This window comes from Priapulus caudatus, unplaced genomic scaffold, assembly GCF_000485595.1.
Source record: "Priapulus caudatus unplaced genomic scaffold, Priapulus_caudatus-5.0.1 Scaffold70, whole genome shotgun sequence".
NCBI classification, from domain to species: Eukaryota; Metazoa; Priapulida; class Priapulimorpha; order Priapulimorphida; family Priapulidae; genus Priapulus; species Priapulus caudatus.
Genome location: NW_014577131.1, coordinates 815,543 through 828,382, shown reverse-complemented (window position 1 = coordinate 828,382; position 12,840 = coordinate 815,543). Strand labels below are relative to the sequence as shown.

At 44.6% G+C, this 12,840-nt stretch overlaps 1 protein-coding gene across 1 annotated transcript in view; it reads right to left on the bottom strand.

Moving 5' to 3' along the window:
- LOC106821360 (sodium-dependent phosphate transporter 1-like) overlaps nucleotides 1-12,840 on the bottom strand; it is an 87,635-nt gene that overhangs the window by 9,507 nt on the left and 65,288 nt on the right. Inside the window, exons 11-12 of the mRNA XM_014826122.1 lie at nucleotides 11,498-11,592; nucleotides 9,334-9,604 (exon numbers count right to left, since the gene is read on the bottom strand). Of these exons, the coding sequence (XP_014681608.1) occupies nucleotides 9,334-9,604; nucleotides 11,498-11,592 (366 nt within the window). The remainder of the gene's footprint in view (nucleotides 1-9,333; nucleotides 9,605-11,497; nucleotides 11,593-12,840) is intronic.

Genomic DNA, 12,840 nt, shown 5'->3' with positions numbered 1-12,840 from the left:
AACGAAATTTTGATTGAGTTTAAATTTTTATTTTAAGTTTTTTATTTGCACATTATTAATGGTACAAAATTTCTTTTTATTACAGGCAAGGATTCTTTCTAAAAATTCAAGGACATTTTCATGAAATTCAAGCACTTTTCAAGCACAAAATCAACATTTACTAAATTCAAGTACTTTTCAAGGACTCCCCTCAAATTCAAGGACTTTGCAAGGACTGTGCGAACCATGGAGATATCGTCCCGGCAAGAGTAATTAGTTAACGAGTCGGCGTGCCGTCTTTTCGACGGACTGCTTCCCTACGAGACGGGCAATTTTTCTGTCGATACTTAACGTCGCTTCTTTCATTGAAGCCCTCCCTGACTGAAACCCTTTAGGATTCTACTCATCACAGTCCAGCCACCCAACATCTTGGACGATTTTCAGCCCCAACCTCAACCTTACTAGAGGATGCCGGGCTGTCGCCCGGCCCGCCGAAATCCGACGAGAATATCAACCCTGCCTCGAGACTCACCTGACATCGTTACCGCCGTGCGCAAACGAGCCGAAAGTAGCCGTCAGTATCTGCAGGAAGGTGAATAATTTGCTGGCTTCCGGCGGCTCCGCTATTGCTCGCCTCACTGGCGGCGCTCTTTTTGACTTTGCCTGCAATTTACACGCGACAATTAAACGCGGAAACTTATAAAACGTAAAAGTTTGGTGACTCCCTTTTCGACTTTGCCTGCAATTTACACGCGATAATTAAACATGGAAAATTGTAAAACGTTAAAGTTGTCACCAGAATCTGCAAGAAGGAGAATAATGTGCTGGTTTCTGGCGGCTCCCCGTTTTCGACTTCGCCTATAATTTACACACATTAAAACGAATTAAACATATAAAATTATTAAACATATCAGTTACATCAGAATCTGTGCAAGAAGCTGAATAGTCTGCTGGCTTCTGGGGGCTCCACTATTTCGTTCTTCGCTGGCTGCTCCCCTTTTGACTCCACCTGTAATTTACACATATTAAAATAATTAAACATAAAATTATAAAACATTGAAGTTGACGTCAGAACCTGCAAGAAGGAGAATAATGTGTTGGTTTTACTATTTCCTCCTTCACTGGCTGCTCCTTAAAGGCATAATAGGCCCATTGATTATACAAAGTTGACGAATGCTACAGTAACTGGCACCTTCTGTAGTTAATAAGTACATTACCTTATAGTCAGACGCGTATTAGTTTGTCCAATATCACTGCTAATTACTAAGAAATGTCTAATTGAAATCCGTAAATCTGGTAATCTGGCGCCAACGCTAAATTGGTTGCCAAGCAAAATAGCCTCGAATTCGGTTAGGCAACGTCACATGTTGCTACGGGTGTTTAGCAGAGAATTGTTTGTCCCGGGATGCTTATATACGACTAATGAGCTAGTAGAATGTATCTCTGGGTGTATTCTAGGTATTGAGGCACAAGTAAATCGTGGGTGCTAATGAACAGGTACCCACATGTCTTCAATTTCAGACACAGATGTATTCGTTTGACCAATATACATTTTTTACATTGTGGTAGAACCTATATCATCGAAACCTACAGGAATATAAATAGATGTTTGGTAATATATATATATATATATATATATATATATATAAATATATCAATCAGCACACAAAAGGACTCTGATCTTACCTATCCCCAGCTACATTATAAATAACCAGCTACTACCAAACCTCAGCGAGCACAACATTCGATATAGTCTTGTTGAGCTCGTTCTCTACGCACAGAAAAGAGAGCAGAAAATTAGCATCATTCCACTCATCCCCGTTAGCTGCTGCTACTCTTGCCTCTGCTCATAACCAAAACCAGAACTTGTTTGTACTCGACCTCAGCGATGCACCACTCTGCATCCTCTGGCACTCTCTCTGGCACTCTGCATCCTCTTCCCTCTTGGTGCCCATGGCAGTGTTACGCTCTGATGTTGAAACAACCTGACTGCATGTCTGATACTCCGGTCAGCCACTCACAGTTTGCCATCTCTCATTCTTTTTAAATTTTTTTTTCTATCTTTCTCAGTCATGTAGTCTGTTTTCCTTCAGTGACCTCCTATGGTCTCTATCTTGCCTTTTTGCTCTTGTCTGCATTGGCTTTCAGTACCTCAGCTGCTATCTGATCCATGACTTAGAGGTTTGCCATTTTTCATGCTTTTTAAATATTCTTTTATATCTTTCTCAGTCATGTAGCTGTCATATTTCCTTCAATGACCTTCTATGGTCATCTATCTTACCTTTTTGCTCTTGTCTCTAAGGGCTTTCAGTACCTCAACTGCTATCAGCTCCATGCCTGGAAGTTTGCTATTTTCCACACTTTTAAAATCTTTTTTCCTATCTTGCTCAGTAATGTAGCCTGTCATATTTCCTTCAATGACCTCCTGTGGTTTCTACCGTGGCCTCTTGCTCTTGTTGAAGGTATACGCTCTGCCACGCCTGGAACCAGGCATGGGAATTGAAAATCGAACTTTTAGAGGAATCTTTGAAGGTCGGATGTGTGAGGCCTGCATCGGCACCAGAAGCTGTAGAGGGCTAGTGAACTGCATTTGGTACTCTTTCAGGCAATTAACTGCTTCCAAAGTCAGCCTCCGTTCGTGGCTACAAAATGTCAAACAAATATTTGGGCCAACTTTGCTCAACATTAAAAAACATATGGTCTTTCCCTATAACCCTTTATAAGTGTTATAGTTAACTCATTCTCATTCAGTTCACATGTAATCAGCAATAAGTCAAATTAATTGGCAAATAAATTGATACTTGTAAGACTGCCATATACGATAGTCACCTAAACTTACTCAAGTCAGGTATTAATTCTTCATTATTTTCACATTCTTGCTTACACTTTTTAAATAAACAATCGTTTCCCTAACTTACTCACGAAAAAAGCTATAGAAAGCTAGTTTAGGAGCCGTTGTAATATACACCGTACCGAATCAGTTAATATTACACTGATTTCTGTTTCTTCCCAGCCATCCCTGCCATCTGCTTTGAACCGCAACATTTGCCCTGCATCATTCTTTTCTCTTTCCATGTGACTATGGCGGGGACTTCTCAATAGCATTTATGATCTTTCTCTCTGAATCAAGCGTGTGCTGCTCTTGCCGCCTTTTGTTACACACGAGCTGCAGCTATAACGTGTTTCGGTTATCACGTCTGCATGTAAGGCCCCAATTAAAAAAAATATTTGTTTGCCTTCACCCGACCCAGGCTGATAAGTTTGGGTAGGTAGGTAGGCTTTTTTTTATTACAAATTCAGCATGGTGTATACATGCTCGGGTGCTTGTGTGGAGATACCTATGTTGAATGTTTGTTTTGCTTGGTACATATAATGTATTGCCTACAGATTTATATAATGTATAGTGATACAATCTGTAAAAAAAGAATGGGAAAGATCAATAAAAAAATTTTGTGTCGGCCCCTTTTTGGCGAGTCGGTCGGGCGAGGGCAAACAAACAATATTTTTTATCATGGCCTAATCATGAACGTATGTGTGCATAAAACATGTTCATGAATGTTTGCATGAGTGCATTGCAACTGCATTGCAAACTGATGAATTATGTAATAAAAGATTTGTTACATTCATATGTATTGCTACTATGTTTATTCCCTACCATTTGGTATATATGGATTTATAACAACCGGTGTTTTTTTTTTCTCGATTCGACTTTCGTTTTCGATTCTCGGAATCTCAAAATTTGACGTGGCCGGAAAAAAGTCCAGCGGACACCGGAGACGGGGCTGTTTACGGAGCTTGGGCCGATCGGCCCCCCCGAAAAGGCAAAGCATGGGATTGATGCATGAATGTTGTCATTAATACATTCATGATCGTTCCTAGCTCTACCGGTGTAGCCCCTTCGCTCTCTGCTACAGGACTGGTAAAGCTATAGTCGATCGTAGCTCTACCGTGTAGCCCCTTCGCCTCTCTGCTACAGGACTGGTAAAGCTATAGTCGACTCTAGCTCTACCGTGTACGCCCTTCGCTCTCCCCTACAGATGGCATCTTAGCCGCAGTAGCGATAGACCTGGAGGCCGAGAGCGAAGACGGGCTACACGGTAGAGCTTAGCATCGCACTATACCTTTACGGTCCTGCAGAAGGGGGTTACACCGGTAGAGAACTAGGGTGTCCGCGAGCTTAGTGGCAGTGGTTCTATGCAGTCACGTTTGCGCGACACATTAGAAATTCAGCGACGAAACGTGGCGAATCGCTAGAACGACTTATTACGTCGACCTGCAGTTGAGCTGGTAAAACAGCCAAGTAAACACCGCGTTGGTTCGTGTCCTGCACTCGGCACGCTCTGAGGCAACCGGCACACGCGAGTCGGAATGGAAGCTTGTTTTAATGTTCGAAATTGCAGACGTGATGACGTTCACGATCACAATGAGGGTCAGAGGTAGCCTTCTCTATCCTTGATGAAAAAACACAAGTATATTCCTACACCCCCCAATAATTTTTCTTATTGAATTAGAATATAATGATGAAATGAACAGATGTTTCACTGGATCAACACAGGGGACTATCAAATCTGTGAACCTGCAGAAAATTACCATACCTACGGAGCCCTATACCTGAGCTCGATCGTGTATTCTCTTTTTACTTCTGGCCCTTTCAGCTTGCTAACTTCATATATATTTACCGTTGTCATCTTTCTAGCCGGTCTATTTAACTTCAGCCGCCTGTCTACTATTATCAGGTAATGATCGTGACGGCTCCTCTATTCTCTTAGGCCCTTACCTTGCTTAACGATGACCAACTAATGTACTTCTTTTCACGGCAAAGCGACCTATCAGATGGCTATTCTTATCTATTCTGCAAATATGTTGTAGACATTATCGCAAGGACGTTCGCTGTGCAAAACATCACAAACCTCTCTCCTTCGTCACTGCGACCACTCTGAAGGCCATGCCGGCCTACTAGTTCTTTGCTGATTTCCTTTTTTTCTCAAAAAAAGGTCCGTTTGTGTCACCCACGACCATCTCCATTTTTCGGCGAGAAATTCCTGCCAGAATTCCCTGTAACGCTTCAGAAAACTCGTCTTTCTCATTGTCCGCTGCCTCCTTCGTCCGTGCATAATGGAATAACGCCTAGTCTGGATGATGCTGGACTTGATGGGAATAGAGTAAAACCTTGCTTTCCGATATTCGCAGACTTTTAGCCCCCTACGACCCGCTGCCGCTGCCACCGTCACCGCGTACCTTGCAGTGTGTCGTGCTGATAGGAATGCCCAAGTTGGAGGCAATAAGCACCGTGAGAGTACAGTACACACAGTACAGACAGTACACCCTGACCCCAACCACCTAACCTCAGTTACTCCCTACGACAGACAGTGCACCATGCCCACAACCACATAACCTCAGTTACTCCCTACGACAGACAGTACACCCTGACCCCAACCATCTAACCTCAGTTACTCCCTACGACAGACAGTACACCCTGACCCCAACCACCTAACCTCAGTTACTCCCTACGACAGACAGTACACCCTGACCCCAACCACCTAACCTCAGTTACTCCCTACGACAGACAGTACACCCTGACCCCAACCACCTCACCTCAGTTACTCCCTACGACAGACAGTACACCCTGACCCCAACCACCTCACCTCAAATTAATACCTTTATAAGTGTATAGTTAACTCATTCTCATTCATTCACATGTAATCAGCAATAAGTCAAATTAATGTGCAAATAATTGATACTTGTAAGACTGCCATATACGATAGTCACCTAAACTTACTCAAGTCAGGGTATTAATTCTTCATTATTTTCCATTCTTGCTTACACGTTTTTAAAATAAACAATCGTTTCCCTAACTTACTCACGAAAAAAGCTATAGAGCTAGTTAGGAGCCGTTGTAATATACACCGTACCGAATCAGTTAATATTACACTGATTTCTGTTTCTTTCCAGCCATCCCTGCCATCTGCTTTGAACCGCAACATTTGCCCTGCATCATTCTTTTCTCCTTTCCATGTGACTATGGCGGGGCGACTTCTCAATAGCATTTATGATCTTTCTCTCTGAATCAAGCGTGTGCTGCTCTTGCCGCCTTTTGTTACACCACGAGCTGCAGCATATAACGTGTTTCGGTTATCACGTCTGCATGTAAAGCCACAATTAAAAAAATCTTTGTTTGCCCTCACCCGACCCAGGCTGTAAAGTTTGGGTAGGTAGGTAGGCTTTTTTTATTACAAATTCAGCATGGTGTATACATGCTCGGGTGCTTGTGTGGAGATACCTATGTTGAATGTTTGTTTTGCTTGTACATATAATGTATTGCCTACAGATTATATAATTATGTATAGTGATACAATCTGTAAAAAAAGAATGGGAAAGATCAATAAAAAACTTTGTGTCGGCCCCTTTTTGGCAAGTCGGTCGGGTGAGGGCAAACAAACAATATTTTTATCATGGCCTAATCATGAACGTAGTGTGCATAAAACATGTTCATGAATGTTTGCATGAGTGCATTGCAACTGCATTGCAAACTGATGAATTATGTAATAAAAGATTTGTTACATTCATATGTATTGCTACTATGTTTATTCCCTACCATTTGTATATATGGATTTATAACAACCGGTGTTGTTTTTCTCGATTCGACTTCTGTTTCGATTCTCGAAATCTCAAATTTGACGTGGCCGGAAAAAGTCCAGTGGACACCGGAGACGGGCTGTTACGGAGCTTGGGCCGATCGGCCCCCGAAAAGCAAAGCATGCGGATTGATGCATGAATGTTGTCATTAATACATTCATGATCGTTCCTAGCTCTACCGGTGTAGCCCCTTCGCTCTCTCCTACAGGACCGGTAAAGCTATAGTCGACCTAGCTCTACCGGTGTAGCCCCTTCGCTCTCTGCTACAGGACCGGTAAAGCTATAGTCGACCTAGCTCTCCGTGTAGCCCTTCGCCTCTCTGCTACAGGACTGGTAAAGCTATAGTCGACCTAGCTCTACGGTGTAGCCCCTTCGCTCCCCTACAGATGGCGATCCTGTAGCCGCAGTAGCGATAGACCATGTAGCAGAGAGCGAAGGGGCCTACACCGTAGAGCTAGATCGACTATACCTTTACCGGTCCTGCAGAAGGGGTTACACCGGTAGAACTAGGGTGTCCGCGAGTCTAGTGGCAGTGGTTCTATGCAGTCACGTATGCGCGACGCATTAGAAATTCAGCGACGAAACGCGGCGAATTGGTAGAACAACTTATTACGTCGACCTGCAGTTGAGCTGGTAAAACAGACAAGTAAACACCGCGTTGGTTCGTGTCTCCTGTGTAGCCAGCCATCCTGCACTCGGCACGCAGTGAGGCAACCGGCACACGCGAGTCGGAATGGAAGCTTGTTTTAATGTTCGAAATTGCAGACGTGATGACGTTCACGATCACAATGAGGGTCAGAGGTAGCCTTCTCTATCCTTGATGAAAAAACACAAGTATATTCCTACACCCCCCAATAATTTTTCTTATTGAATTAGAATATAATGATGAAATGAACAGATGTTTCACTGGATCAACACAGGGGACTATCAAATCTGTGAACCTGCAGAAAATTACCATACCTACGGAGCCCTATACCTGAGCTCGATCGTGTATTCTCTTTTACTTCTGGCCCTTTCAGCTTGCTAACTTCATATATATTTTACCGGTTGTCATCTTTCTAGCAGGTCTATTTAACTTCAGCGCCTGTCTACTATTATCAGGTAATGATCGTGACGGCTCCTCTATTCTCTTAGGCCCTTACCTTTGCTTAACGATGACCAACTAATGTACTTCTTTTCAACGGCAAAGCGACCTATCAGATGGCTATTCTTATCTATTCTGCAAATATAGTTGTAGACATTATCGCAAGGACGTTCGCTGGGCAAAACATCACAAACCTCTCTCCTTCGTCACTGCGACCACTCTGAAGGCCATGCCGGCCTACTAGTTCTTGCTGATTTTTCTTTTTTTCTCAAAAAAAGTCCGTTCCTGTCACCCACGACCATCTCCATTTTTCGGCGAGAAATTCCTGCCAGAATTCCCTGTAACGCTTCAGAAAACTCGTCTTTCTCATTGTCCGCTGCCTCCTTCGTCCGTGCATAATGGAATAACGCCTAGTCTGGATGATGCTGGACTTGATGAGAATAGAGTAAAACCTTGCTTTCCGATATTCGCAGACTTTCAGCCCCCTACGACCCGCTGCCGCTGAAACCGTCGCCGCGTACCTTGCAGTGTGTCGTGCTGATAGGAATGCCCAAGTTGGAGGCAATAAGCACCGTGAGAGTACAGTACACACAGTACAGACAGTACACCCTGACCCCAACCACCTAACCTCAGTTACTCCCTACGACAGACAGTGCACCATGCCCACAACCACATAACCTCAGTTACTCCCTACGACAGACAGTACACCCTGACCCAAACCATCTAACCTCAGTTACTCCCTACGACAGACAGTACACCCTAACCCCCAACCACCTAACCTCAGTTACTCCCTACGACAGACGGTGCACCCTGACCCAACCACCTAACCTCAGTTACTCCCTACGACAGACGGTGCACCCTGACCCCAACCACTAACCTCAGTTACTCCCTACGACAGACAGTACACCCTGACCCCAACCACCTAACCTCAGTTACTCCCTACGACAGACAGTACACCCTAACCCCCCCACCACCTAACCTCAGTTACTCCCTACGACAGACGGTACACCCTGACCCCCAACCACCTAACCTCAGTTACTCCCTACGACAGACAGTGCACCCTAACCCCCAACCACCTAACCTCAGTTACTCCCTACGACAGACAGTACACCCTAACCCCCCAACCACCTAACCTCAGTTACTCCCTACGACAGACAGTACACCCTGACCCTAACCACATAACCTCAGTTACTCCCTACGACAGACAGTGCACCCTGACCCCAACCACCTAACCTCAGTTACTCCCTACGACAGAGAGTACACCCTAACCCCCCAACCACCTAACCTCAGTTACTCCCTACGACAGACAGTACACCCTGACCCCCCCCCCACCCCCAACCACAATAACCTCAGTTACTCCCTACGACAGACAGTGCACCCTGACCCCCAACCACCTAACCTCAGTTACTCCTAGACAGACATACACCCCTGACCCCCAACCACATAACCTCAGTTACTCCCTACGACAGACAGTACACCCTGACCCCCCCCCCACCCCAACCACATAACCTCAGTTACTCCCTACTACAGACAGTACACCCTGACCCCACCACCTAACCTCAGTTACTCCCTACTACAGACAGTGCATCCTGATCCCAACCCCCTCAAGTCACCCTAACCACCAACCCGCGTACCTTGCAGTGCGTTGTGCTGATGGGAATGCCGAGATTCGACGCGATGAGCACCGTCAGCGCGGAGCCGAGCTCGATGCAGAATCCGCTCGTCGGCGAGATCGGCGTCAGGTCCTCGCCCATCGTCTTGATGACGCGCCGGCCCCACAGCCACAGCCCGATGCAGATGCCGCAGCCTCCGTACAGCAAGATCCAGATCGGCGTCGCTGTCTTCTGGATGACGTGGCCCTCCCAGTAGATGAGCCAGATGGCGACGAGCGGGCCAATGGCGTTGCTGTGCGCGAAACGACAATGGAAAGGTTGGAGCACGAGCGGACGACTCGCTGATACAAAAAACAAACGAACGAGCGGACAAATGGCGTTGCTGCGGCGACGAAACGACAATGGAAAGGTTGGAGCACGAGCGCACGACTCGCTGATACAAAAAACGAACGAACGAGCGGACAAATGGCGTTGCTGCGGCGACGAAAAACGACAATGGAAAGGTGGAGCACGAGCGCACGACTCGCTGATACAAAAAACGAACGAACGAGCGGACAAATGGCGTTGCTGCGGCGACGAAACGACAATGGAAAGGTTGGAGCACGAGCGCACGACTCGCTGATACAAAAAACGAACGGACGAGCAGACCGATGGTGTTGCTGCGGCGACGAAACGACAATGGAAAGGTTGGAGCACGAGCGCACGACTCGCTGATACAAAAAACTCGAATGCGAATCGAAAATACAGAAAATGATCACGAACTGCATGAACTTCGGAGGATCACAGAGGACGATAAAAAAACAAACTCGTCTGTGAAAAAGTTGAAGCACGAAAGGAGACGGTTACAAATACAACTCAAAAACGAGCGGACCGACGGCGTTACTGCGGCAAGGGACAAGGAGAATAATGATATTAAGGATACGGTCAATCATTTAGGGGAAATTTTACCAATTTATCAAGACGAAAAAGGCTGGAGCGCGAGCAAGGCACTCACCGATGCAAAAACTCACAAAACTATAAAAAATAACGATACAAAAATAATCATTAACTTTATAATGACCGATGGCATTCTGCGAACGAGAAGGGAGGGGGGTGAAAATGTTGGAGCATGAACGCACGACTCACTGATACAAAAAAACGAATCAAAAATATGAATTTTGAATGATATGAATCAAAAACACAAGAAAATGATCAAGAAGTTCATGACATGAATCATTACGATAGTTCGTACTCTTGAAGCTCATGAACTTCAGAGAATTATGCTCGCCGAAAAAAAACTTCAGAGAATTAGCTAGGGGACCGAGAGAGGTGGGGAAACGTGCCGGTGCACGAGCGCTTGGTATAGCCTGCATTGTATGTGTGGGATGTTATGTGGCTCGTTCAAAAGGGTATACGTTGGAGATCATGGTTCATACAGGAGGACTGAAATTTTTTCCAAGGACTTTTCAAGGCATTTTATCGGAAATTCAAAGACATTTTATCGCGAATTCATACACAGAACAAAACATACCTGGATTAATTTAATAACCCATTCTTAATCACTGCATGTAACCTCTAAAACTTACCTGGATCACATTAATAAACCCTTCTAAACACTGTCACTTCTACAACATACCTTGATTTATGACTGATTTTACTGACTTACTGTAATTTGTGATCATCTTAACTGTCTATCGTGTCTATAGCTTTTTAAGCTCATTTAACGCAATTTTATTTGAGGTTTGCACATTATTGATTAGCGTACAAATTTCTTTTTATTACAGGCAAGATTCTTTCTAAAAATTCAAGGACATTTTCATGAAATTCAAGCACTTTTCAAGCACAAAATCAACATTTACTAAATTCAAGTACTTTTCAAGGACTCCCCTCAAATTCAAGGACTTTGCAAGGACTGTGCGAACCATGGAGATATCGTCCCGCCAGAGAGTAATTAGTTAACGATCGGCGTGCCGTCTTTTTCGAGCGGACTGCTTCCCTACGAGACGGGCAATTTTTCTGTCGATACTTAACGTCGCTTCTTTCATTGAAGCCCTCCCTGACTGAAACCCTTTAGGATTCTACTACCCAGTCCAGCCCCCCAACATCTTTGGACGATTTTCAGCCCAACCTCAACCTTACTAGAGGATGCCGGCTGTCGCCCGCCCGCCGAAATCCGACGAGAATATCAACCCTGCTCGAGACTCACCTGACATCGTTACCGCCGTGCGCAAACGAGCCGAAAGTAGCCGTCAGTATCTGCAGGAAGGTGAATAATTTGCTGGCTTCCGCGGCTCCGTATTGCTCGCCTCACTGGCGGCGCTCTTTTTGACTTTGCCTGCAATTTACACGCGACAATTAAACGCGGAAAACTTATAAAACGTAAAGTTTGGTGACTCCCTTTTCGACTTTGCCTGCAATTTACACGCGATAATTAAACATGGAAAATTGTAAAACGTTAAAAGTGTCACCAGAATCTGCAAGAAGGAGAATAATGTGCTGGTTTCTGGCGGCTCCCCGTTTTCGACTTCGCCTATAATTTACACACATTAAAACGAATTAAAACATATAAAATTATTAAACATATCAGTTACATCAGAATCTGTGCAAGAAGCTGAATAGTCTGCTGGCTTCTGGGGCCTCCACTATTCGTTCTCGCTGGCTGCTCCCCTTTTGACTCCACCTGTAATTTACACATATTAAAATAATTAAACATAAAATTATAAAACATTGAAGTTGACGTCAGAACCTGCAAGAAGGAGAAATAATGTGTTGGTTTTACTATTTCCTCCTTCACTGGCTGCTCCTTAAAGGCATAATAGGCCCATTGATTATACAAAGTTGACGAATGCTACAGTAACGGACCTTCTGTAGTTAATAAGTACATTACCTTATAGTCAGACGCGTATTAGTTTGTCCAATATCACTGCTAATTACTAAGAAATGTCTAATTGAAAATCCGTAATCTGGTAATCTGGCGCCAACGCTAAATTGGTTGCCAAGCAAATAGCCTCGAATTCGGTTAGGCAACGTCACATGTTGCTACGGTGTGTTTAGCAGAGAATTGTTTGTCCCGGGATGCTTATATACGACTAATGAGCTAGTAGAATGTATCTTCTGGGTGTATTCTAGGTATTGAGGCACAAGTAAATCGTGGGTGCTAATGAACAGGTACCCACATGTCTTCAATTTCAGACACAGATGTATTCGTTTGACCAATATACCTAAATATGCGTAGTGCCGTCTGCTTTCCATGTTTAGTCTGTGGCCGTGGTTAGTACGCAATCCTCCATAGCGTTGGCCCCCAAACAGCCTACTTCATTATCACGAGCGTCTGTGATTCGTACGTGGATTCCACATTCATTACAATCAGAGCTACTGTTACGTATACAGTTACGACGTACTGTACTATCACTAGCATTGCGTACGGCCGAGCGAAAATGCATGCGTGCGTGCGTTTTGCATGCGTGCGAAAATGTCCGGTGGACTATAAATCTGTATCACACCCGTTCGAGTATGCGCGTTTCGAAACTGTAAACCAAGTCACCGTCA